Consider the following 25,366-nt stretch of genomic DNA (forward strand, 5'->3'; position numbering starts at 1 on the left):
GTCTTCCATAACAGTGAGACCAAATGCGGCCTATGCGATAGTTTTGCTAAGCATATGAGCTCTGTCCACCTGGTATTTCTAGTTGCTAGCCATTTCAATTTCCCTCTCCATTTCCTTTCAGACTTTGGCCGCCTCTACTACCACACTAGTACAGCACCTCATTTTCTTCCTCGGTAGTCTACAACCCAATGGCATAAACATTGAATTCTAACATCATGTAACCTCGTGGTCCCTCTCTCCCTCATTATTCCCCCCCACACAGATCCTTTCCCACAAACACCCAGTTCCTCCCTACCCGGTCCATCTGCCCATCATCCAAATACTCCATGTATGAACATCATTTTTGTTTATAATTCTGTTAATACAAAATCTAGCAGTTTCACCACAGCCAATCAATCTTGAAGGTACCCTAATTGAATTATTCATATGACTGCTGTAGGAAGTTTATAAGAACAGGCAACTATCATTTGACTCTCTTTGGCACAATGCAGTCAATCCTAGTCCCCAAAAACACAATGTAGGAAAAACTGAGCAGGTCAGACAGCTTTAGATCTGAGACCTGTGACAGATAGAAGATACAGGAGCCTGAAATCTGCAACATCCAGGTTCAGGAATAGGCTCTTCCCCACAACCATCAGGCTCTCAAACTCAACTCAAACAAGACTCTGGTCATTAATAGAACTGGAAAAATAGAATTAAGAGGTAGTTCAGTTCCAGGGAAGATTATGATAGGTAGATCAAATGGGTTAATGTGGCAGTTAAAGCAGAGTGCTCCTTGTGTCTAATAGCAGGCCAGGCTATACTAAATGAGGGAGATAAAATCCCGTAAAATGGATAACTAACGGAAATTGCCTGTGCTGATTCAAATGAAAAAAAATGAGATACTTGAAGTTGGAGAATTTTACTATCCATTCTAGAAAACCACAACTGGACCAGATGCAAAATGAGGTATTGTTCCTCACTTGTGTTGGCTCTCATTGCAACAGTGCAGGGGGCCACAGACAAGACCGAGTGGGATGGAGAATCGAAGGGGCAGGTAACTGGATGGTCAGGATCACTCCTACGGAGGTGCTCTGTAGAGTTTAGTTTAGAGATAGTGTGGAAACAGGCCCTTCAGCCCATCAAATCCGCACTAACCAGCGATCCCTGCACATTAATACTATCTACACACAGTAGGGACAATTTACACGTACCAAGCCAATTAACCTACAAACCTGTACGTCTTTGGAGTGTGGGAGCAAACCAATGCAGTCACAGGGAGAACGTACAAACTCCATACAGAACAGCACCCGTAGTCGGGATCGAATCTGCGTCACCGGCGTTGCAAGGCAACAACTCTTCTGCTGCGACACCAATTTCCATTTGGTTTCTCCATATTGCGATTGAATATAGCAACGTTAAACTGAAAATTCAGGACTGTTAAAGAGGACAAGTGAGCGATAGTGTATTCCGTGGCAACATCTCTCTAAAGATATGCTGATAAGTTTATGCTGTAATATCCATTGAAGCTTTTATAATGTATTCAGTGAATCATCTGCTGTTTTAAATTCTGTACTGACTAGAGTATTCACCCTTTTGATTCAAAGACACTGGATTGTGTTTTAGTCACAGTATAGGGAGACTGGCACACCTGCTAAACAGCCCGATTTTTTGTTTGACAAATTCCAGACGGATGTCTTTGCTATGAACCTCATTCCAACAACTGACCAGCGCCTACTGGTTTTCTGGTCTGCTTGCCCTCATTTTTGGTTCTCCATGGATCCAAGATATATTTGGTCTCAAATACAACATTGTTGCCAGATTTTCAGCTTTTGTTGTTTTGTGTAAGTCTTTGTCTGATTTAGGAGCCACGTAATAGGAAGATAGCATGCATCCAACCATGCATGTTCACATTGTCGCTTGTGATAGATGAGGCCCTAAGGCATATTATAATTTTGTCTGTGGCGTTAATTGGAAGACTAGGCACTCTAATTCTAAATAACATTCTTGCAGGCTAAATCTTAATGGTTCAATTTTGCTTTTCTAAAAACAGGTACGAGAACTTCCGAAAATCTAGAGCTGGCAAGCAGAATGGAGTCCTCGTCAAGGCTGGACAAAGAGTTACTTTGGCATAAGAATTTACTCTTCAAATTGAACTCAAGTAGTCTTTCTATTAACTCTATTCAAGACCATATTGCAAGTGGACTAAAACCAAATCTGAAATATCACTGCTGCTTTAATTCAAGATTTATTTACACACACCCACACAGGGTAATTATGCACAACAGATGTTTTTTGGGCTTGTAATTCAACTTAATTGAAGTTTTTTAATTAAATGCTTTGCATTTATGGGGTTTTGCCCAATTATTTTTCACTTTGGTTGTCACAAATTTCACTATGCTGTACAAAAAAACCCCACTGAGCTCAATATTGCAATGATTCTTATTGAGCGAGCAGGTATGCAAGCTGCATATGGCAAAACATATGTCCTGCTCAATATATAAATCAAATTGAAACATTAAAAAACTAAATTTTAAACATTTACTTTACATTAGATTACACATTATTTCTTGCTCTATTTATTTGTCTGGAGTATCACCCTGATGAAAAAAACATGTAACATTAATTCACATAACTGAAAGCTACTTAAGAATGTCTGCATTTAAACTGCACTTGATCTTAAATTGCCATCAGTGATTTAACCCGACCCATGTTCCCCTTGTACTCTTGTTCACACGCAAAGTGTCAGACAAGCTCCTTCCACTGATCACGAGATTTACATAGGCAGATCCCTTTTAGTGATGAATGCCTTCTTGACACTGGTCACCAAAGCTGAGCAAAATGGGTATGGGCTTACTTGTTTATAGGTATGGTAGGTGTTTTTCAGCATAAACCAGTCCAAAATTGCAATGTCTCCAATGTACAAGCTGATAGAAATCTTCAGTAGGAAACGCACCTCTGGCAGGATTTAAACTTGGATTGCCATCCTATGTTAAAACAGCCCTGCTATCTAACAGAGGAATTGGCGAGGCCAAGCCAGATGTACATTGCTTTATTTTAATGACTCGTAATCCAATGAATGTACAGCAACATCTCAAGTACATATATTCTTAAAACAATTAAAAGTGTACGACAAAGACTTGCATTTTATACAGTGCTGTTAATCTTGCGTCATCCCAAGGTACTTCATGGCCAAGAGTGACCTAGAAACATGGCAGTTATTTCTCATTACATTTAAATACCTCAAATGTTTTATGGAGGTTGGTAGGAAAATATTTTTGGGACACGGAGAACTCACCTGCCCTCGTTAGAATCAGTGTGTGGTATACCATAGCCTAGAAATTACATCAAAGCAACATTTATTTTGCACTTACCTACAAGTGAATTTTGATTGGGGATATTGGTCCAACTTATCGCCAAAGTAACCATGTTAGTTACTCCCATAACAATAACCCCTTGATAGTGCAACGCACGTAGGAACCAGTCACAATTTAATCCTTTGCACCCACTCTCCTCTATGGAGTGTCAACACCCCCAACTGTGTTATCTACTCTTAGCACTGCCCCCAATGGAAGCTGTCCACCGCCCCAACACACTTCCAAAATCACCAATCTGCCTCTAACCATCCCTCTGCCAATGAGCGCAGGCTCCAAATAGTTCAGAGCCGTCCCAGATCGTTTTGATCAACCCAAGCCTCAAGCAGATTCTGGACATTTAACCACAAAACTTCCTCCCCATCCCCGACTGTAGAGTGGGCATTGCTTTCAGCAGAAGTTATTTATCAGAACTTCCCATTATAATTTCTCCAAATAAGAGAGTGCAGGTCACAAATTATGTGCATATCACTTGTAGCAGGACATGCACTGTGCATGATAAGGGACTCAATCATCTCCATTCTGGTTTGCAATACATTAAGCACACCTTTTCAATAAAGTACCTTCACTTTTGAATGTTAAGTACCCTTATTCTTACAAAGTCTGATGATCCCACTGAAATACCCTTGATTAGATCTAGTTCTAGGTTTTTGAAGGTCCCTGGGCTTAATGTGCTAGAATTAAACTACAGAATACACTTACTGTGTGAGATTGATATACCAGTATTCCAAGAGAAATACATACTCCCAGTCCCTCACATAAGAATAATATGTTCTGAGCCGTCTGTCACTGGTTTTTTTCACCCCCAAAGTGCAGGAACATGCACTTATATTTGTTTCTATTGACTCCCATCTCATTCAGCAATTTATACATTGTTTCGTAAATACATTTTATTCCCTCTTGCCATTTTTAATTTTATGCCAATATAATCTCTGCATTCTTTGGTATTACACATTATTCAACTACAGCACTATAGGAATAGTGCATCAACTGAATTTGTAATTACAATCTGACAGCTTCAAGGTAATTGTTAACAGTGACTATCCATTAAACTAATTTTATATTCTCAGTCCACTGTGGGATTTATATGCACATTCTTTGAATCTGTAATAACCCAACTGTTATTCTATCATGCCCTTTACTGTTGGAGAGCCCAGTATTTACTCTGATGGTTCCTTAAGATTTTGTTGCCTCTGTCGTGTACATAATCTTAGACTACACTGCCATCCCTTTTCCTATTCTATCCCTCCTCAATTTTGAAACACGGATAATTCAACTTCCAATACTAGCCACATTTCCTAACACTATTATTAATCCATCAACTTACATTTTATTCACAATACTTTTAAGTATAATTTATATCAATCCCAATTGGCAGCCAGACCAATATTTATCCTTTGACATGTTCTTCACAAATTCCTGATCTTTTTCCTTGCTTACTTGCTTTTCCTTTCTGCTGCCCAAACATGTTTGTATAACATCACTTATAGTGGTGTTTACCGGACTAGCTTACATTAAACTTGCCCTTACACAGAACAATCCTACTAGAGGCACCAGAATTCCAAATCCTCACCCCAGTTATTATCTCCCTAGCAACAATATCAGTCTATTCTTTAGAACATGTCACATTGAAAATAATCTTCTTGGACACAATTTTGTATACTAGCTCCTAAGTACAGAAACATCATTGCATTTCCTCAATTACCCCCCCCAAAGCTAAACATTTGTTCAAACAACCACAACTTCTAATATTTCCCTTTCCCTTGCAAAGCTATACTTTCAAACCTAATCATCTACGAGGTAGAATTTCCTTTACATCTTTAACATCATTCAGCCAAAAAAACGTTCACCAATGACATTAAAGTCACTTCACACTGGGTGTTAACTGTATTTCACCTGTCATCATCTCCTTTCACTCTTCTTGCAGAAGAGGACTGACTGCCTTTCCAACCAAGCACCAAAATCAATCCAATCAGCAAACTGACCATATATGGTGGTAATTATAACCAGAAGAATAAGAGGATGTGTAGCTTGTTCACAGCTCAGATAACTAGCTCTTTTATTTTTGTTTAGTGTCATGGGGCACGGAATGTGTTGAATGAATATTAAAAAATTGAGCTGAGAATACTGGATTTCCAGACTCAGCAAAACTATGACCTGGAGGAACAGGGGAAAGTAGCGGGAGAAAAACACACACATATAAACAGTAAGCCAGGACATAAAATTTCCAATAAAATATAAAACGACAATTTCACCATTCAAAACTGTAGTTCTGAAAATAATGCATCAACACAGAATAAACTCATCCATAACATAATTGCTAGCACAATTCATTGATAAAATATCTAGCTAAGTTACGATTCTTATCTCCAGCACACAAGGTATGCTTAACATCATCACAACTAAAAACAAAATCATAAAAATACAAATACTGGAATTTCTGAAATACTAAAATATTTATCTGTGTAAACTTTGTTGGAAGGATGAAAAGTTTCAATATCCTTTTACCTGTTTCTGATCACATATCTAAAGATTTAGCCATGGGCAATAACTTACATAACACGCTAGTCGCAACACAGTATGTACAAAAGGTTTTCATTTTATAACAAATCTGCAGTTGCATTTTAAAAAAACAGGATAACAATCTGCTCTGGCAAAAGATCCAACTATCCAAAGTGAGGACATTACATGCAGCCTCCGTAAGGATGGCTGAATAACCTCTAAATTGATTATTGGAACACATGCCTTTTTGCACATTGACTTGCCTTCATTTTAGTGGGAAATATGTTGCCAAGGAGTTATGCAAATACAGATTGAGAACGGAGAAAGTCACAGTCTATTCCAGTGTAGCAGTTTGGAATCTGTTTACATAACCACCTAGAAACTAAAAACTGATGCCACTAGGATGGATGTAGGCAGTTTTCATTTAATTTAAAAACATCTTGAGATTATGTTTATATTGCTTATTTTTCGAAAATAATTGAGTTATTGGCATGTGAAAAATCATTCTAGCCTGTGCAACTTCAAGGACTTCTGAATTGCACCAGGCAGCATGACACAAGGGGGTTCTGGGGCATGGTTTAACAGCTAGAGTAATGAAGTAAATGAAAGATCGGCAGCTTGTATGAGGTGCAATAGAAGCATCCTTGTGATCCAGTATCATACTGGCTGGAAATAACTCAATTAACGCACAAGCTCTGGTTTAACTTTTTAGTAGTGCAAGAACACTATTAGCCAATTTACACTCTGGGTCACAATTAGCAAAATACCGACTTGGATTCAAATTTCACAAGCTTACTTCTACTTCATCTCAGGAAGACAAATGATACTGGTCAACTAATCCACCACAGATCCAAGTAGCAGAAATTACTAGTGCATGGATATTGAAGCAAATAGCATTAGCCTTTATTTTGGCACAAAGCCCTCTAGTTTGTATGACTAGGGTGAAATCAATTGGGATATTGGAAGTTGTTTACCTTGCGCCTTAGTACATCCAATAGCGGCACTTAAGGTTGTCATGAGCTTCTTGGCTTATTTTATTACACTGAATGCTCTGTACAAATGCAAGATGTTTTTAAAGTGGGGATAAAATAAGTGATACACATTCATCCTTAGAGTATAAAACCAGAAACACATCGCCAACTTCGTATATTCAAGTATGTAATGTGTTGTGAATACTTTCAGCACAGCAGATACAAGGGTTACCTATAATCAATGTAAAGCTAAATGATGCAGATAGAAACAATGAAATGTAATAAAAAGATGTCAAGCTAGCTTGTTGACGCCGTCATGTTCTTAAGTTTTTTTTAAACGAATATCAACTTAACATGTTCGTTAAAAATATCTAACAGCAAAAACATTCACTACACTTTGGGAATAGACTGTAACTGTGTTGACTCTTGACCCATTGTGACAATATTTCATTATCCGCAACTGTTGCAGAAACTATATATCAACTGATGCAAAGCTTCAGTTGATAACATATAATAGGTGCTTATTTAACAAATAATTTTATGACCAATTGCAAGTCTGAAATCTGAAAAAAAAGAATTTTACTTTGCATCAAAAAAGGTTAAGACTTGAATACATGTCTGTAAACTAGATACAAAGGCAAATAAGATGTTGTTTGCAACCTATTTTCCTTCACTTGATATGTATGGGTACAAACACCATCTGTAAAAAGTTAGAAAAAAATTAAAATAAATTACATTTATAAGAACACTTTCCCTTCAGTTATTTATATAAAATGCCAAAATAGTGTACTATAAACAGAACCTAGAAAGAATATAAAGGCATGAGATAAAGCAGGGCTTCCCTGCTTCTGCATCTGATGTGTCGTCAAATATGACATTGTTATTCAATTCTTATTCACATAAACAAAAAAATAATAATCTTCAATGCATTAGTATACCCAATTAACTGGGACCCATTGCGGCTCAATAAAGAGTTTTTCTATTGCAGTATGTAACTTCTGAAAAGCCTTGTCCAAGTTATCATTGACAATGGTCAAATCAAAGTAGTGGCTGTACGCTCGCTGGATTCGAGCACTTTCATCTACTGTCTTTTTCAAGTCTGTGTCCTGCAAATAAACAAATACATAAATAATTAATGCATCTCCTTTGTAAGATTAATTTTAAGGAAAGCATTAAAATTATGACAAAAGTTGAAGGAAGATATAGAGAAATAAGGCCACAAAAACAAGAAATGCCCCTTCAAGAGGAGAGACTAAAAGGAGTTACAGAAAAAACACAGCCTACAGCTCAATTATCAGAGATTAATAATTTGATAATAATTTGTAGAAAAATAACATTCAGGGACATATTACTATAGTGTTACTTGATTATTGGTTGAAATAACTGCAAGTAGAGTACTAGCAGCAGTATTTTCTACATTAGTCAAAAAGTGAAAGTATTAATGCTAAAAATTGTGGACATTTAAAGAGCCCTTACTGTCAGAAGTTTAGTTGTAATTCCAGCATCAATGACAGCTTTGTGCATAGCACGAAGTGTTTCTAAATCAGGAGCAGCAACAAACACAATGTACGGCATAAATTCAGCTGTCTTCAGTATCTTCAATGCCTGCAAACAAAGCAAATATATCAAAGAAAGCTTTAAAAATAGTCAATATAAACAATAGGACCACACCAAAAGGCATTTCAGAAAAATATATATTAATATCACCCAAATCATACAAACTAGAGGGCCTCGTGCCAAATGAGCTGGGTGAACAGAGACTTAGGTCAGGTGTGATTTAAGAAGGAACTGCTGATGCTGGAAAATTAAAGGTAGACAAAAGTGCTGAAGAAACTCAGCGGATGAGGCAGCATCAATGGAGCGAAGGAAATAGGCAATGTTTCGGGCCAAAACCCTTCTTCAGACTGATGTGGGGGGGAGGGAGAAGAAAGGAGAAAGGAAGTGGATGAGCCAGAGGGCTGAGAAGGGGAGGAGACAGCAAGGAAACTGGAAATTGGAGAAGTCAATGTTTATGCCGCTAGGGTGCAAACTGCCCAAGTGGAATATGAGGTGCTGCTCCTCCAATTTCCGGTGGTGCTCACTCTGGCCATGGTGGAGGCTCGGGACAGAAAGGTCGGATTCAGAATGGGATGGGGAGTTGAAGTGCTGAGCCACAGGGAGATCAGGTTGGTTATTGCGGACCGAGCGGAGGTGTTCGGCGAAACGATCGTCAAGCAGCAGATGCAATAGATGAGGTTGGAGGAGATGCAGGTGAACCTCTGTCGCACCTGGAACTACTGCTTGGGTCCTTGAATGGAGTCGAGGGGGGAGGTAAAACGACAAGTGTAGCATCTCGTGCGGTTGCAAGCATCTCTTGGGGTGGTCAATTCATCCCTTCCTTCCCACACCACCCCCTCCCCGGGCACTTTCCCTTGCAACCGCAATAGATGCTACACTTGTCGTGTATTAACTATCATCTGCAGTTCTTTATTTCAACTACAATGATAATATCTCACTCAGTTATAGCGAACAGATACCATCCCGTCCCACTATGGTCCATTATAACGAGGGTTTACTATATTATTACCAGGTTCATATTCCTACGTTGCCTTCAACACTCAAGTTTGGCTAATATCATTGCTAATTATGTAATCCTGATCGTTCATGTTATTTCACCTGTGGATTGATATCCAAAATGCACATTCGTCGTGTGTCAACAACTTCATGGATTGAGTCAATCTTGGTCCCATAGAGGTTTCCTTCATACTCCCCATGTTCCAGGTATCTGCTTCCTTTTATGTCCATTTCCATTTCTGCTCTCAATACAAATCTGTACGCATGTCCGTCCTGTTCATCATCTCTTGGCTTTCTTGAAGTAACTGCGTTGAATACAAATATTAATCAACAAATATTTTAAATCATTTCAGAGGAGAGGTTTTATCAATTTTGCAGAATCTTAGTAATGGTAAAAGCGATCTTCTTTAGAAGTTATTAGTCAGAGATAATAAAAACAGACGTCTTGGTCCCAAGTTTGCGTAGACCATCAAACACCCATTAACATTAATCCCACACTAATTCTGTTTCAATATCTCCAAGTTCTTAACAAGTATCTTTAGTTGTAGAATAGTCAGAAGGTGGTGATTCTGCGGAATTCATTTCCACAGACAGTTGTGGAGGCCAAGTCATTGGGTATATTTACGGCAGAGATTGACAGGTTCTTGATGAGTAAGGGTGTCGAGGGTTATGGGGTGAAAGCAGAATGGGGTTGAGAGGGAAAGGAAGAGCAGCCATAATTAAATGGCGGAATAGACTCAATGGACCGAATGGCCTAATTCTGCTCCCATGACATGAATATTTTCAACAGTAGATGACCCGAAACACTTGCATGATTTTGCCAGAGGCAGAACAAAAGCTAAAATTGCTTCAATTATTTTAATAAGCATACAATCATAAATCCTCAGTTTCATGTTTTTAGTCTGAAATATTCTTGTACGTGAGGAATGTGTGAAGTTCTTTCACCTACTGAAATGGTGGTGTTTAGCTGTCCTCACTGTTTCTCCCTGTCTAACACCCAGCTAAACATCCAAGGTTCTCATCTGCCCAGACTTTGAATTATTCATTTGCTTTCTCCACTTTTCTTCTGCCCTCTCATCTCCATTATACAGCAACAATACATTCAGCTCACTCTTTGCCATCTCTACCCTGCCTGCAATGACCTGTTAATTCCTTTCCTCCACCTAACTTTGAGAATAACTGAAACCACCATGTTTACCATCTGCCATGATGTCTGCAACCTTGACACTGATTTCAAGCCCCATTCTAGCCAATATCCTCGGCTGAATGTTTTCCATATTTCTGTATCAGGAAGACCAACCACTTTTACCTCCACTAACAATGTGTTCCCTTCGTCTCATCCCTTCTACTGAAGTTTTTGCCTGCTTTATCACCCCCAGACTCGCTTACTCCTCTACCAGCTATTCTTCCACACCTCTCATCAAATCTATCAGGTTTATTCTAACCTACATTGTCTCAGTCCAGTAACTCTGATGCAAGATCATTTGCAATTTTAAATTCCTTCCAAACCTCATTAGTCCTCGTGTCTGCAATATTTTTCAGAAGGACCTGAAGAAGGGTCTCGACCGGAAACGTCACCTATTCCTTTTCCCCAGAGATGCTGTCTGACCTGCTGAGTTACTCCCCCTTTTTATGTCTATCTTCAGTTTAAATTACCATTTGCAGTTCCTTCCAACACGTTCCCTGATAAACGTACCAACCCCTTCCCCATATTTGTCTGCTGTCTACTGTCTACTTTATCTGCTTACTCCTCTGGGCCCGTCTATTGTGATTACATTTCAGTACATTACAATTGCAGACAGTGGAGACTTCCCACAGTTATGATAACATTATCCTGAAGTGTTATAATGAAAAAGATTAACCCATAGAAAACATTTTTTTTGTGATAATTTAACACTGATTTTGTCTAAATCTGGCGTCATTAATAATAATAATAATAATAATAATACATTTTATTTGTATAGCGCTTTTCAAGGACTCATAGTCGCTTTACATGGTGAGTCAAGAACAAAACAAAATAGAGCAGTAAGACAGAGATGCAAAGGGGAGGGGGACATGGGACTAAGGGTATGCAGAGGTGAAGAGATGGGTCTTGAGGCGGGACTGGAAGATGGTGATGGTCATTGGGGAATGTTTAACTGCAGAGTCTGCACCGGAGAGGAAGAAAGCACATTTACACTTACAAAATCTTTGAAAATAATACATTCCTATTTGCGACTATTGATTTCTATCAATTTACTTGTTTCTAAAAGTCCGGTCAACTATGAAGTGAACATTAAAACATGAAAATTTTAATTTATTGAAAAATCACTAAATATGACAAATTTCTGTTTTGCCTTTTTTTTATATATAAATAAGCTGCAGGATCACAGTGATGGGAAATTGATGCAATATAAAAAAGATTCACATTCCCAAAGAAAAATCAAAGCCTGCAGTTGTAAAACAAAACTTACACGGGACTGTTGTTCCAAACCGCATGGGGTTCATTACGATGAGCCTGTTTTTTAAACTCCGTCGGCCCACGCCTTGAGCTCCGATCAACACCAGAGTCTTCCTCTGAAAAGGAGGCATCCTGGCTACTTCCTCATAAATCATGATTTCATGACGATCAAATTCTTGATGTTAACCAGCAAAAACAAACAAAAAGTAATGTTCTTCACAATCTGCAATTCTAGCAACGTAGAGGGCATACACTCAATTATAAATTAAAATCAACAAGCTACATTATACAATTAAAATCACTGATTATAGTTAAGAACTATAATTAGCAAGGTCTTGGTATCAATATCAGCTGCTACAAACAAAAGATTGAATAAAATTACTCAAGGTATTAATTTCTCATTAATCCTTGCGTTATTTGTATATCATACTCCAGGTCTAACATTTGCCTAACACAATGAAGCAAAGTAGGTCAATGCAACCTTTAATAACAAAACCTAATTTTTCCACTGGGCGCTTTGCAGCTTTTCAGACTCAATATTTGAGTTAATTGATACCAGTTAATACATCCACTGTTCCGATTAACAACACCTCAAGATTGCCCTTTATTCTTCAATCTTATTTCTCCCATTTATAGCCTCTTTTATCTGGCACTATCTTGTTCAATCTCTCTCATCTTCCACCTTTTCATTTCACTTTACCCATTAGATTTTTCACAAAGAGGTAATCTGATTCTTTATATCAATGCTATCTGTGTGACCCAGCTGTGAACAACCTGACTGTGATACAATGAGATATTTGGAGGTAATGAAAGGTCAATAAAAAATTATTGAAAACTTTAACTACCGGTAACCACTTAAGGTCCAGAACCTAATGCCCCTGTCCCACTTGGGAAACCTCTGGTGACCTCGTGCCCCACCCAAGGTTTCCATGAGTCGCCAAAGGTTTTGGTCACTCGCCTGGAAAACCTCGACCGAAACATGAGCTGCATCTACTGACCAAAGATCCTACAGGATCTTTGCTACCGACCGCACACACACACACATAAACACACCGTGAAGGTGGGGGCCAGGGACAGCGGAGGAGCACTGTCTGCTCGATGAAGAGGCTGCCACAGAGCACGGTAAGTCCTTTAGAGAGCGCGGGGGGGGGAGAGATAAGGATAGAGAAGGGGAGAGAGAAGGTGGGGAGAAGGAGTGGAAACAGTTTTAAGAAGTTTAATAAAGTTAGCAGGCATTTTACCTTCCGGCGGATCTTCTAGGTCCTGAAAAACAAAGATCCTACAGGATCGTTGCTGAAAACTCCAATGAGCCAATCGTAATGGCCGGTCAGCGAAGGAGATTGCCTTCGACTGCCTGTGAGGAAATGGCGACTCTACTCCACTGGCTTAGATCAAACGGCAACCTATGTTTAGTCGAGGCCGGTTTTGATTTTGTTGAAATAATCGCAGGAACATAGGAGAAGCCTCGACTACACGGAAACCACTTTCGACCACAAGGTCACCAGAGGTTTCCGTACAGGTTTCCTAAGTGGGACAGGGGCATAAGAGTACAGAAACAGGCCTTTGGCCCGGATCTTCTAGGTGCCTGAAAAACAAAGACCTATAGGATCTTTGCTAACCAAACTCCACTTGCCTGACTGCCTGAGGGACTCTACTCCACTCTAGATCATACGGCAATATGTTTAGTACTTGGTTTGCGCAGGTGTGTGTGACTACACGGTGTGTGTGCCTGTGTGTGTGTGTGTGTGTGTGTGTGTGTGTGTGTGTGTGTGTGTGTGTGTGTGTGTGTGTGTGTGTGTGTGTGTGTGTGTGTGTGTGTGTGTGTGTGTGTGTGTGTGTGTGTGTGTGTGTGTGTGTGTGTGTGTGTGTGTGTGTGTGTGTGTGTGTGTGTGTGTGTTATCCCAAAACCCCGCCAAAACGGTACACGATAGCGCTACAATCTTTGGCCCACCTTACTCACCATTGTCCAAGGATGTAAATGAAACAAGTTTTGTTCGAATTGATGTTATATTTTACGTTATTGACATTTAAAACGTTACAAAAATCACCTTTCAAACCACTTTTCCACTTGCCCTGCCCGTCAGCCGCGTTCGACGTCACAATGATGTCACAATGGGATCACGAATCTCATTTACATTTAAAAAAAAATCGCGATTAAAAAAAACCCAGTTTTAATCAAGTTCTTCCGTTTTCATTAACAACTAACATTGTGTTTAGGTTATTTTAAAGATGGGGGAGGTGAGGAGATAGAGGGAGAGGAGGGGGGTCGGGAGGAGAGAGGGGTTATGGAAGGAGTGACTGAGGGTAGGGGAAAGGAGAGGGAGGAGAGGTGAGGGAGGAGAGGTGAGGGAGGGAGTGAGGGAGGGGAGGAGAGGGGAAAGAAGAGGGAGGCTGAAGAGGAGGGGGAGGGAGTGCTGGGGGATCAAGTCAAGTCAAGTCAAGTATCCTTTATGGTCATTCAGACTTTTCAGTCTGAACGAAATTTCGTGCCTTGCAATCATAGCATAGAATAAAATAACCAAACACACAATGAACACAGATTAACATCCACCACATGAGTCCACCAGGCACCTCCTCACTGTGATGGAAGGCAAAAGTCAAAGTCCTTGTCTCTTCCCTCCTTGTTCTCCCTCTTGAGGTGATCCAGGCGTCCAATGTTGTGACTCCGCCGGGTGATGCTAAGTCTCACGGCTGAATCCGAGCTCCGCAAACGGGCCGGTTCAAACTCCGCGGCCCGGGGCGGTCGAAGCTGCCACCCTCCAGTCCAGCGGACAAAGCTGTTGTTGCGGGAGCTCCGGAAAAACAAGTCACCAACCTGTGACCTGCGAGTTCCCGACGATGTCGTCCACTGGACCCGCGGCCGAACCTCCGAATTCGGGTCGCCGCCGCCGCAACATCACCACAGCCTCGCGTTGGTAAGTCCTGGCTGGCTCTACCTCCGGAGCCTCGAGGTCGGTCTCAGTTGGAGGCCGCCAGCTCCGCCATTAGGCCTCAGCGCAGACGGAAACGGAGGATACGACAAGAAAAGGTTGCATCCCCCCCGAAGGAAGAGACTGAAACAGTTTCTCCCCCCCCCCCACACATACACAACTAAAATAAAACTGAAACAAACTGACAACGGGACGAGAAAGCAAAAAAAAAGAAAAACAAACGGACTGCAGGCGAGCCGCAGCTGCTAGGGCAGCGCCGCCACTTCCGGGTAATGAGGGTGAATGGAGGAGGATAGGGGTAGGAAGAAGGATGGCGAGGCATAGTTGATGGAGGGTTGCCATGACTCGCGTCACAACGGGGATAGAAACATAGAAAATAGGTGCAGGAGGAGGCCATTCGGCCCTTCGAGCCAGCACCGCCACTCATTGTGGTCATGGCTGATCGTCCCCTATCAATAACCCATGCCTGCCTTCTCCCCATATCCCTTGATACCACTAGTCCCTAGAGCTCTATCTAACTCTCTCTTAAATCCATCCAGTGATTTGGTCTCCACTGCCCTCTGTGGCAGGGAATTCCACAAATTCACAACTCTCTGGGTGAAAAACGTTTTTTCTCACCTCAGTCTTAAATGGCCTCCCCTTTATTCTAAGACTGTGGCCCCTGGTTCTGGACTCGCCCAACATTGGGAACATTTTTCCTGCATCTCGCTTGTCCAGTCCTTTTATAATTTTATGTTTCTATAAGATCTCCCCTCATCCTTCTAAACTCCAGTGAATACAAGCCTAGTCTTTTCAATCTTTCCTCATATGACAGTCCCGCCATCCCAGGGATCAATCTTGTGAACCTACGCTGCACTGCCTCAATCACAAGGATGTCCTTCCACAAATTAGGAGACCAAAACTGTACGCAATACTCCAGATGTGGTCTTACAAGAGCTCTATACAACTGCAGAAGAACCTCTCTACTCCTATACTGAAATCCTCTTGTTATGAAGGCCAACATTCCATTAGCTTTCTTCACTGCCTACTGTACCTGCACGCCAACTTTCAGTGACCGGTGTACAAGGACGCCCAGGTCTCGCTGTACCTCCCCCTTACCTAACCTAACCCCATTCAGATAATAATCTGCCCCCTTGTTATTGCCACCAAAGTGGATAACCTCACATTTATCTATATTATACTGCATCTGCCACGTATCTGCCCACTGACTCAACCTGTCCAGGTCATCCTGCAACCTCCTAACATCCTCTTCACAGTTCACACTGCCACCAAACTTTGTGTCATCCGCAAACTTGCTAATGTTGCTAATTCCCTCTTCCAAATCATTAATATATATGGTAAAGAGTTGCGGTCCCAATACCGAGCCTTGCGGCACTCCACTCGCCACTGCCTGCCATTCTGAAAAGGGCCCGTTCACTCCTACTCTTTGCTTCCTGCATGCGCAGATTGTTCTCACCGTAAAAATAAACAATAAAAATAAAGACAGTAACGATTTAATTTGCCCAAGGCTTCCAAGTCTCCTTTATTCTGAATTAATGAATGAGTGGTGTGTGAAGGGTGATGGCAGGTGGAGAGATGGTGGGAAAAACAGGAGTACAGGGAAAAGTTGAATCAGTTGTCATCTTATTGAATGACAACACTTGTTCAAGGGACAATTTGGGGGACAGTTCCTTTCACAGCGTGTGGAGAGTCTGTGCCAGGGGTAAAGTTGCGGGGAGGGCAGGAGCATTGAGAAGGAGGGGGTCGTGGATAATGCCAGTAACTCACTCACTCACCGCTGCTGCGGCGCTCCGGGCGCCACCGCATTGTAGACGGGGATAGAAGCAGCTTGGGGAGCTGCGAGCGGCCGCCGGGAGCCGACAGCAGAATTGGCCGCCACTTCAGCGCCTTCTGCCGGCCCGCTCACTTCAGGCAGTGCTCTCCGTCTAAACACCTCTCACCTGCCGCTCACTCATGTCAGCGGCTTCCTGCAAATCCTTAAATTTCCACAGCCGAGTAACCTCAACCTCAACCTGACAAGAGTGAGGCCAGCGAGCGGCAGGGGAGGGGTTTTTAGACGGCGAGCTGCCAGAGGTGAACAGGTGAACGGGTGCCGGCTGAAGGAGCCAAGGTGGCGGCTGGTTCCGCTGTCCGGCCCGGCAGCCGCTCACAGCGACTCGAGCTACTTCTCCCCGCGGCCTCAATGCGGTGGCATTGCACGCCTTAGTGCAAGGAGCGTCGTAAGTGGCATAATCCCGACCCCCCCTTCACAACATTAGTGCCCTCCCCGCAACCTTACCCCGGGCCAGACTCCCCAAACGCTGTGATAGGAGCTCACCCCCCACCCCCACACCCCGGAAAATACGGTATTTAAAAACATAAACACAAAATGTACTTACCACATTATTGGTACACAAACTCCATTCTTCTCTCTTTGTTTCCTAAGATACTTAAAATAATGCCAATCCATATTTGAAAACCCCGCCAAGAAACTAGCGCTGCGCAAGCACAGTGCTGCAAAGGCAGAATTTCTGCTGCCTTCAGCACCCTTGAAATTGACGGCTCGAAGCAGCACTGACGGCACGTGGGCTGCACAGACCTTCAAGGGTTACAAGCGCTGCGGATGAAAGGCTCGGAGAATTATACCTACCTAAGAGATCGATCTCTTAGATAGGCACAATTCTCCCATGCCTTTAATATTTATATTTAGTTATTACCATTTTATAATTTTAGTCAGGGTAGGCAGTGCCTACCCTGCCTACCTTGATGACACGTCTCTGTTCTACACGCACCTCCCACTAGGTGAAAAAGATGCATGTTAAAAGGTCCCTTTTAAAACTTTTCCCCTTGTACCTTAAGTTTATACCCTCCAGGTAACTAACCTACAAACACAAACACCCAACAGGATTTGCACCCATTTCTTCTCTTCCACCTACCGTATATTCCTTACTCCGGCTTCACAATTCGCACATCTTCTATTCTTATTTCCTTATCTCACACTTCTTGTCTCTGGCCTTTATCCATTTGCCACTCAAAGCCCCCTCACCTGTATCCACCTGTTACTTGACAGGCTTCGATCTGCCCCCACCTCTATACCAGTTTTCACTTGCCTACCAAAATCAGTTTGAGGAAGAGTCCCAACACAAAACGTCACCTTCCCCCATTCTCCCCACCCGCAGAGCTACTCCAGCAGTATGTGTCTTTTTTTAGTAAACCAACATCTGCAGTTCCTTGTGTCTTCAAGTGCCTCAACTTGCCTGCTGTGGATAGTCCATGTCTTTAAAGCACATAGAAGAGCAGAGATCACTGCCACCTGGTACACTATGAGTTCAGAAGTCTTGATGTTCAAATAGCTTTTCCTCAATTGGTCATGGGCTGTACTGGCATATTGAAGGAGGTGAGGGATTTCATCAATGATATCTGCCTTTGCCAAACGGTGGTTGAATGGTAAAAGGAGTGGTCCACATTTTCCAGGGTCTTGCCAAGTTATTGGGAGAAAGCAGTATTATTCAGCAATGGCAGTTTGATAGAAGACCTTTGTCTTGCAAGAGTTAAGTCTATGGCCCATCCTCCTGTACACTTCAGCGAACAAGTCAACAATTGTGTGGAGCTCTTCTTCACCGAGATTGGCTTTATTTTAGACCTGCTGGTTAATATCATAGCTTGCATTATACCAAATGTTTTTATTTTATCATTTAAAAAATTTTAAATTTAAATGCAAAGTGGTGCTGAATTTCTGTGGTTAGCTGAATTTGAGGAGGATGTTCCACAGTCCCTTCTGCTTAATGGAGTCAAAGGTTTTAGTGAACCAATAAAGAACATGTATAGTGGCTAGTGCACCCCCTGTACTTTCCTTGGATTTGTCACACATTAAACACCTTGTCTAAAATGGGTGGGCTCCACATTGCCTTACAGTTGAACCTCCTTTGTGCTTTACTGATATGTATTCTGCACCACCTGAGCACATTGAACATCAAGTACAAAAGCAAACTTACAAGTTTGGTGCCTTAGATGTGTCTGTTCTGGATTTACCGTTGCACTCCAATAAACATTTTTGTGTGCTGAAAGACGCACAATACATAATCATGAGACCGCATCATGAAGTGCTTTTTTTGCATTTTATTTCGATAACATGTACTTTGCAAATGTGCTTCTTCGATCTCATTGGAACTGTACTGAGGAAATGTTGTTAATCAATTGCCAAAGACCTGAACTAATGTATAAGTAAGACACATTCAAGTATCACTGTGGTCGTTAGGGTACTTGGTTGTAGTTAACAAAATCAGAATCACACAGCACAGAAATAGGCCCTTCAACGCACCAAATCTTAAATAAAAATTAGGATACAAAAGGCTTGTTTCAGTACATTAAAACTGATGAATGCAATGTCTTAAAAAGACCCTTCTCGAATTTCATTGGGGATGGTACATTGTCATCCTTATCCAATCTGACCTGCTTTTAACCTCAGTCCTATGGTCTAAGTCCCATCTGTCAACTCACTTAATGGAATTAACTGCTACAAATAAGAAGATACCAATAACAGCTGTATGGGAACATCATAGACTTCAGTGGTTCAAGATGTCCTGCCACCATTCATCCTGAACAAAAATAGTGGGCAATAATTATTTTATTCTAATTTCAGGATATGGGTATACAGAAGGCAATCATTGCCCATGTTTAATTGCCTGAGGTGAAGGTACATCCACCATGCCACTGGGTAACGAATCCTGGATTTAGAAATAGTACGCCCAAGTGATGATGGTGTGAAACAGAAAGAAATTAGGTGGTAGAAGAAATAATAACTTTCCTTAAATAAGGGGAACTAAACTCTACATGTGGCTTCATTAGTATTTTGTACAATTATTGTAAGACTTCCCAAATTTCGCATCCTAACCCGATTTAATTAAAAGCAGCATTCCACTTGCTTTCCTGATGACCTGCTGCACCTGGCTGCTAGCTTCAAGTTTTGCATACAAGGATCCCAAATCCCTTTGTGCTGTAATTTTCAGCAGTATTCTCGATTTAAATAATAAACATTTATATCATTCTTCTGTCCAAAGCACGGCACTTCACATTTTGCTGCACTTGGCAAATTTTGCCTCATTCACTTAACACATTAATATCTCCCAGTGAACTGACTGCATCCTGCTCACAGTTCGTCTTTCCACCTACTTCTATTGAAATTGCAAATATAGTTCTAGTTCATTCACTTCCTTCCTCTAAAGTGTTACATTCTGCAAACATATATGGTGCCAGCACTGACCCTTGTGGCACCTCAATGGATGCCAGCCTGAAAATCAACCTCTTGTCCCGACTCATTGCATCCTACAAGTCAGCCAATCCTCTCTAGGATAATACATATAACCTTCATCTATTTACCTGCATTTTTTGTCGTGAGATACATCATTTTTTTCTTCTTTTTACCAGATATTATTCCACACAATGGTCCTGGTAAAAGATTGAACCAGAATGAGATAATGAATGAATTTCTATTATATCCACGAGCGTTCAGAAACACTTCATATCAACCTCAAAAAACATTGAATAGCTCACCAGATGACCGTGAAAGATCCCAGTCTCGTTTAACAAAGGCTTTTCTCTTTTCTTCTAACATCTGGCTGGGAATTAGGCCCGCACTCTCTCCTCCCTTCATATGGAAAGCCTGAAATGAAACACAACTGCTCCAATTATTTTGTGCAAGTCGTAGCATTACTAGTCAGAGAGTCACACAGCACCCATTATCACACTCAATTAAACTAATCACATTTTTTGTTCTTCCCACATTCCAACCAATTCTCTCCAGATTTTACCACACACGCACATTAAGAGCAATTTACACTGAGAGAAAAGGGGGCAAATACATGCAGTCACAGGGAGAACATGCCAATTTTTCACTGGCAGCATTGGAGGCTGAGACTGAATTCAAGTCACTGGAGCTGCGAGGCCATGGCTCTTCAGGCTGCATGCTGTGCTATGATGCTGGGCCACTGTGATGCCCACAGTGTTCACCTTAACTTACAACAGGGTAATACCCTTGATCTTTCCAAGCACATCCTTACTGCATAATGGTGCTGGAGCCAAGGAGCATGTGCCGAAAAGGTTTTTGTTTAAAGTTTGAAAGAGGATAATTAATCCTGGAAAGACGCAAAGTGCTGGAGTAACTCAGCGGGTGGGGCAGTATCTCTGGAGAAAATGGTTAGGATCCTGAATTACAAATGCAATTCTAAGCATGGCTGTTTCACCTGTGCTCGTAATTGCTACAGATAGTCCATTGACAATCCCAGTCAGTACATATTGTAGTGGTTCTTAGTTCTATTGAATTTGTTTTTTATTATTGTGTTTCAAGTAACTCGGTACATTTTATGTGGAGAATTAATAGAAAATTAAATGTTTGGTTCAATGCTTTAGAATTAGAATTTTTTTTTAAATTCCTCTACCGCAACGAAGTAAAATTTGAGCCAACCTGCCACCAGTTGAGATCTTCTCGATTCACAACTTGAAGGATGTCTCCTCTGGAAAACTTCAATCCTGCATCTTTGCATGGGATCAAACTGTCATTGGCTGGATTGTAATCAATATGGCATTTCACAAAGACCTGCAAGGGATTGTGATAAGATTATATTCTAACACGATGCAAACTTTAGTTCCACAAAACTGGTGAGTCAAACTATATCCCAGGGTTTCTGAAGGAATCATTAAGAACAGAGAATGCTGGGAGTACTCAGTTGGTCAGACAGTACCCGTGGAGACAGAATCAATACTGATAGCTTTCATTAGAAAGGTGAAAATTAGGAATTAAACAGGGCTAAATTGCAGAGAATGGAGATGCGGTGCGAATGACAGGAAAGTCAACAATAGCTGAGAGACAACTTTTTTTAAATGATTTTTTTTGGAATCTTTCAATCTTCTAAATTCCAGAGTTGCCAGCAAGGCCATTTTTTGCCAATCCCCAATTCTTCATGAGGTGGTGGTGGTGATCTTTAATTACTGCTTAATTATGTTTTCCATGTCTAAAGATTGAATATCACAGTACTAAAACAGAATGATAGTGGATTCATAAAAATTAAAGCACACCAATGAAGAGGATCTCACCAAATAAACTAGAGATACTAAAAAATGATGGAGGTGGATCAGATCCTACAGTCAGAGAGCTACATTGGATTAAATTGCCAAGTTCATTACCAAGAGCAAAATCATGAATAATGCCGCTTCCAGCTACCGATGCAAACTGATTTTCATATAGTTCTGGATCAACATCAATACGCAAACTCTGCTTTATTGTGCATGGTTCCCTCTAAATATTTGTGCTTTTGCACATTCTCCTCTCACTAGTCTACCTGTCACATTTTTCAGGGTCAGTTGGACTGGTCACAGGCAACAATGGAGGTGGAACCAGGCTTGATGGTAGCAGGTAACCAACACACCACATAGAATGAGCATATATATTTGCTTAGACTAGGGTGGTTGCAGACTCCTAATCACTGGTGTTCTATTGGGTTTGCCGGTACAGGGAAGAGGAATGTAGGACTAAGCTGAATCTGGCCCGGAGTATAATTATCTATCTAATAAATAAACTTCAAGAACTACGCTATTAAAAGGTGACATAAACACAACTATAAACTGCAAGAAAATCGTTCCGTATTTAACAAAATAATTAGTAGCATTTTACAATGTTGACACACACCAACATTTTACTAGGTTTATTACTAGGGATATTTAAAGTACACAATCACAATCAGGTGATGACACGGTGAAAAAAGCCAGTGAATATTCTGGACCAGGAAAACATCAATGGCAACAAAGACAAACAAATACCTGCCAAGGAACAAAGAGAACCCAGCCACAAACCATGAGCATTACCTGAAGTCTTGGTGTGACACCATTTTCTCCGGTAGTACAAACATTCACCATTAATTAGTGAATGAGTACAAAGAAGTTGCCAGAATCAAACATGGTGTTCAAAAGATTATTCTGAGTACAATTTTTATGATGTAACTAAGCACAAATTCTAATGATCAAAAACAAATCATTTGCTAGAGAATAATATGTTAAATCCTTCCAAGTGTTCACACAGTTATTTTTATACTATCAAGCAACATCACTTACCTGTAAGGGCAAAGGAGTTTCTTTGTAGCTGGGCAAAATTTTAAACGAAATTCCACCACTGCAATCCATCAACATTTCTTGCAGTACTTTTGGGTCAGACCCAACTTCAGTTCCATTGACTTCCTTAATGATATCCCCCACATGGAGAAGACCTTGCCGGTCAATCATGCCACCATGAAGAATCCTTGCAATTACCAACTCGCCATTCTCCACCCTAAAGGTAACACCCTACAAAATGAGTAAAATTATTGTAGTTGATTAGATGCCTTTGCTTACTCAGCACAAATGCATCCATCAAGGAAAAGGAATTGTGGACAAAAAATATTTGCGAAATGTATCACTGAAATATATGAAGATACTGTACAATAGTAGTGCTAAGATTTTTTCTTTCAGTATATATCTGAAAGTAATTATTTTTCTACAATGATTACTCATGGAATCAAAGTCTATTCATACCAATCCTTTAACAACATCATGACTGAAATGGGACAAAACAGAGGCAAACTCAAAAATGTATTGTGTCGTGATATCTTTTTCCCCTCCATTTTTCTGGAGAGTGGAGAATTGCATTGCATCAGAGACCAGAATAATCCCCATTAAAATTAAAACATATAAAATAAATTACTATAGTACCAAATAAAAACACTCCTTTCCATTCAATAAAAATCTGTGTCTTTTAAAAAAATAATCTATAACTTATTCTCCTCATTCTTTACTGATTTTTTTTATAAATTAGAAACAGAACGGGAAAATAAAAAAATCACTTTCCCTTCAACAACTTCTAAAGAAAAGTTCCTTTTAAATTGGTATTATTTTAATTTTAAAGTATGCCAGGGTGTTTACATTCGCGTTTACTAGCCCCACCTCCGTTAAAGGACTTCATAAAGAAAAACACAAATAGGTCGACAAGAGCAGCCTCAAGGGGTGATTGTATAGTCCCGTTTAGGAAAAGTGTCTTTGGGCAGTCAGTATTTTCATATCGAGCGTTGCAGACCTGGAACGCGATAACATGCGTCATACGGGATCTGCCACCCTTACCTCATTTACCAAACATCTAAAAACATGGTTACTATTGTTACTTTATTGTTTGTTTTGTTTTGTTTTTGATGTTTGTTTTGTCTCTTCTCTTATTGATTTGATTGTGTTGTGATGTGTTTACCTTGTTTACCAGAGGGACTAAAGATGGAAATTAGCTACTGGCTACAATCTTGCGTATTACATGTAAATGTTTATTAATATGCACTGTCCCCTAAATAAAATAAAATAAATTACAATTACAATTACAATTCTAAAGAACATATCTGGACCCAAAATTTTAAACTGTTTCCTCATATCTGTCTCCTCCTGATGGCTTGTGGTCATCAAGAAGCAATCAAGAGAAATCAGAATGTCGATACCACACAATTCACAGCTGATTTAATAAGCGAGTTCGGTATTCCAAAAAATGCAAGGAGTCATGGGATTTGTCAAAGTTCATTAGAAAAAGAAAAAGCGAACGGGGGTGCCAGGAAGCGGGAGAGCGGGATGTAACAACGAGAGAGGGGGCAGATGCGAGTGGGAGACAGGGGGAGAGACTGGACAGGCGGAGAGATGGTGCGAGGTGGGGGGGGGGGGGGGGGGGGGGGGGAAAGAAGGGGGTGAAAGGTGCGTGTTTGTGTTTTGCTCACAAATGTGTTTAGTTTAACATTCCGCGGGGAGTGCCGGGGTTTGCACGTTGGTTGCAGAGGCGGGCAATGTCCCCCAGTCCCTCCCTCCAGTCCAGGGGTTGGGGGATGGAAGGATTGTCCTTGCGCTGGGGATCTCTTGCGGAGATGGGGTGGCTGGGACCTGCAGTGAAACCGCAATAGCGAGTTCCTCTCTCCCCATCTTTCCCCTGCCTTTACCTGCGGACAGGTAGGAAATGCAGATGCTGGTTTACACTGAAGGTAGACACAACGTGCTGGAGTAACTCAGCGGGACAGGCAGCATCTTTGGAGAAAAGGAATAGATGATGTTTCGGGTCGAGATCCTTCTCCAGAGATGTTGCTGACCCGCTGAGTTACTGCAGCATTTTGTGTGTATCCCCGTTGATGACTGGTGCTTGGCTTTCAGCGGCACCGAGGGGGTTAACCAACAGCCACTGGATAAGGCAAGAGGTGCAACTGACTGTCCCCGGCCCGTCGGGGAACGGGTTCCTCAGGAGTTGGAGCAGAGTTTGAGCTGGAGTTGCGCTTCTTCTACGCATTGGCTGTAAGCCTGGGGCCGCCACTGCTCCGGGCTGGTGTCCCATCAGTCCAGGGTCACCCCGGACATCTCCGGCCACCCCCGGACAGGGATGGGACACTCGGGAGGGGACGGTAGTGAGACTCTGCGCACAAATCTGCCCCCTGGGGTTATGCAGGAGAGGGGTGCGTGGTTCTCCCCTGTATAATAACCCTGTATAACCCGGGAGGGCAGCCCGAGTGAGAATGGAACCCATACAGCCAGGCTGAGGGGGACTGGACCGTCATTCATTAGATTGTCGTCACTGCTGAGAATTCTGCATGGACCAGT

The 25,366-nt window shown here is 41.4% G+C and overlaps 2 protein-coding genes across 5 annotated transcripts in view; one reads left to right on the plus strand and one right to left on the minus strand.

Annotated features, from left to right (window-relative positions):
* Window positions 1–7,123, plus strand: part of pex1 (peroxisomal biogenesis factor 1) — a 68,064-nt gene extending 60,941 nt beyond the window's left edge. Inside the window, exon 24 of the mRNA XM_055660954.1 lies at window positions 2,033–7,123. Coding sequence (XP_055516929.1) covers window positions 2,033–2,114 — 82 coding nt within the window. The 3' untranslated portion in view covers window positions 2,115–7,123. The remainder of the gene's footprint in view (window positions 1–2,032) is intronic.
* A 265-nt stretch (window positions 7,124–7,388) lies between these two features.
* LOC129712486 (protein PALS2-like) overlaps window positions 7,389–25,366 on the minus strand; it is a 94,889-nt gene continuing 76,911 nt past the window's right edge. For all 4 annotated transcript variants that reach the window (XM_055660962.1, XM_055660976.1, XM_055660955.1 and 1 more), the window contains exons 6-13: window positions 22,835–23,062; window positions 21,192–21,323; window positions 20,282–20,390; window positions 20,108–20,176; window positions 11,833–11,994; window positions 9,482–9,684; window positions 8,303–8,431; window positions 7,389–7,932 (exon numbers count right to left, since the gene is read on the minus strand). In XM_055660962.1, coding sequence (XP_055516937.1) covers window positions 7,756–7,932; window positions 8,303–8,431; window positions 9,482–9,684; window positions 11,833–11,994; window positions 20,108–20,176; window positions 20,282–20,390; window positions 21,192–21,323; window positions 22,835–23,062 — 1,209 coding nt within the window. In that variant the 3' untranslated portion in view covers window positions 7,389–7,755. The remainder of the gene's footprint in view (window positions 7,933–8,302; window positions 8,432–9,481; window positions 9,685–11,832; window positions 11,995–20,107; window positions 20,177–20,281; window positions 20,391–21,191; window positions 21,324–22,834; window positions 23,063–25,366) is intronic.

The sequence above is a fragment of the Leucoraja erinacea genome, chromosome 2 (assembly GCF_028641065.1).
Source record: "Leucoraja erinacea ecotype New England chromosome 2, Leri_hhj_1, whole genome shotgun sequence".
Classification (NCBI taxonomy): Eukaryota; Metazoa; Chordata; class Chondrichthyes; order Rajiformes; family Rajidae; genus Leucoraja; species Leucoraja erinaceus.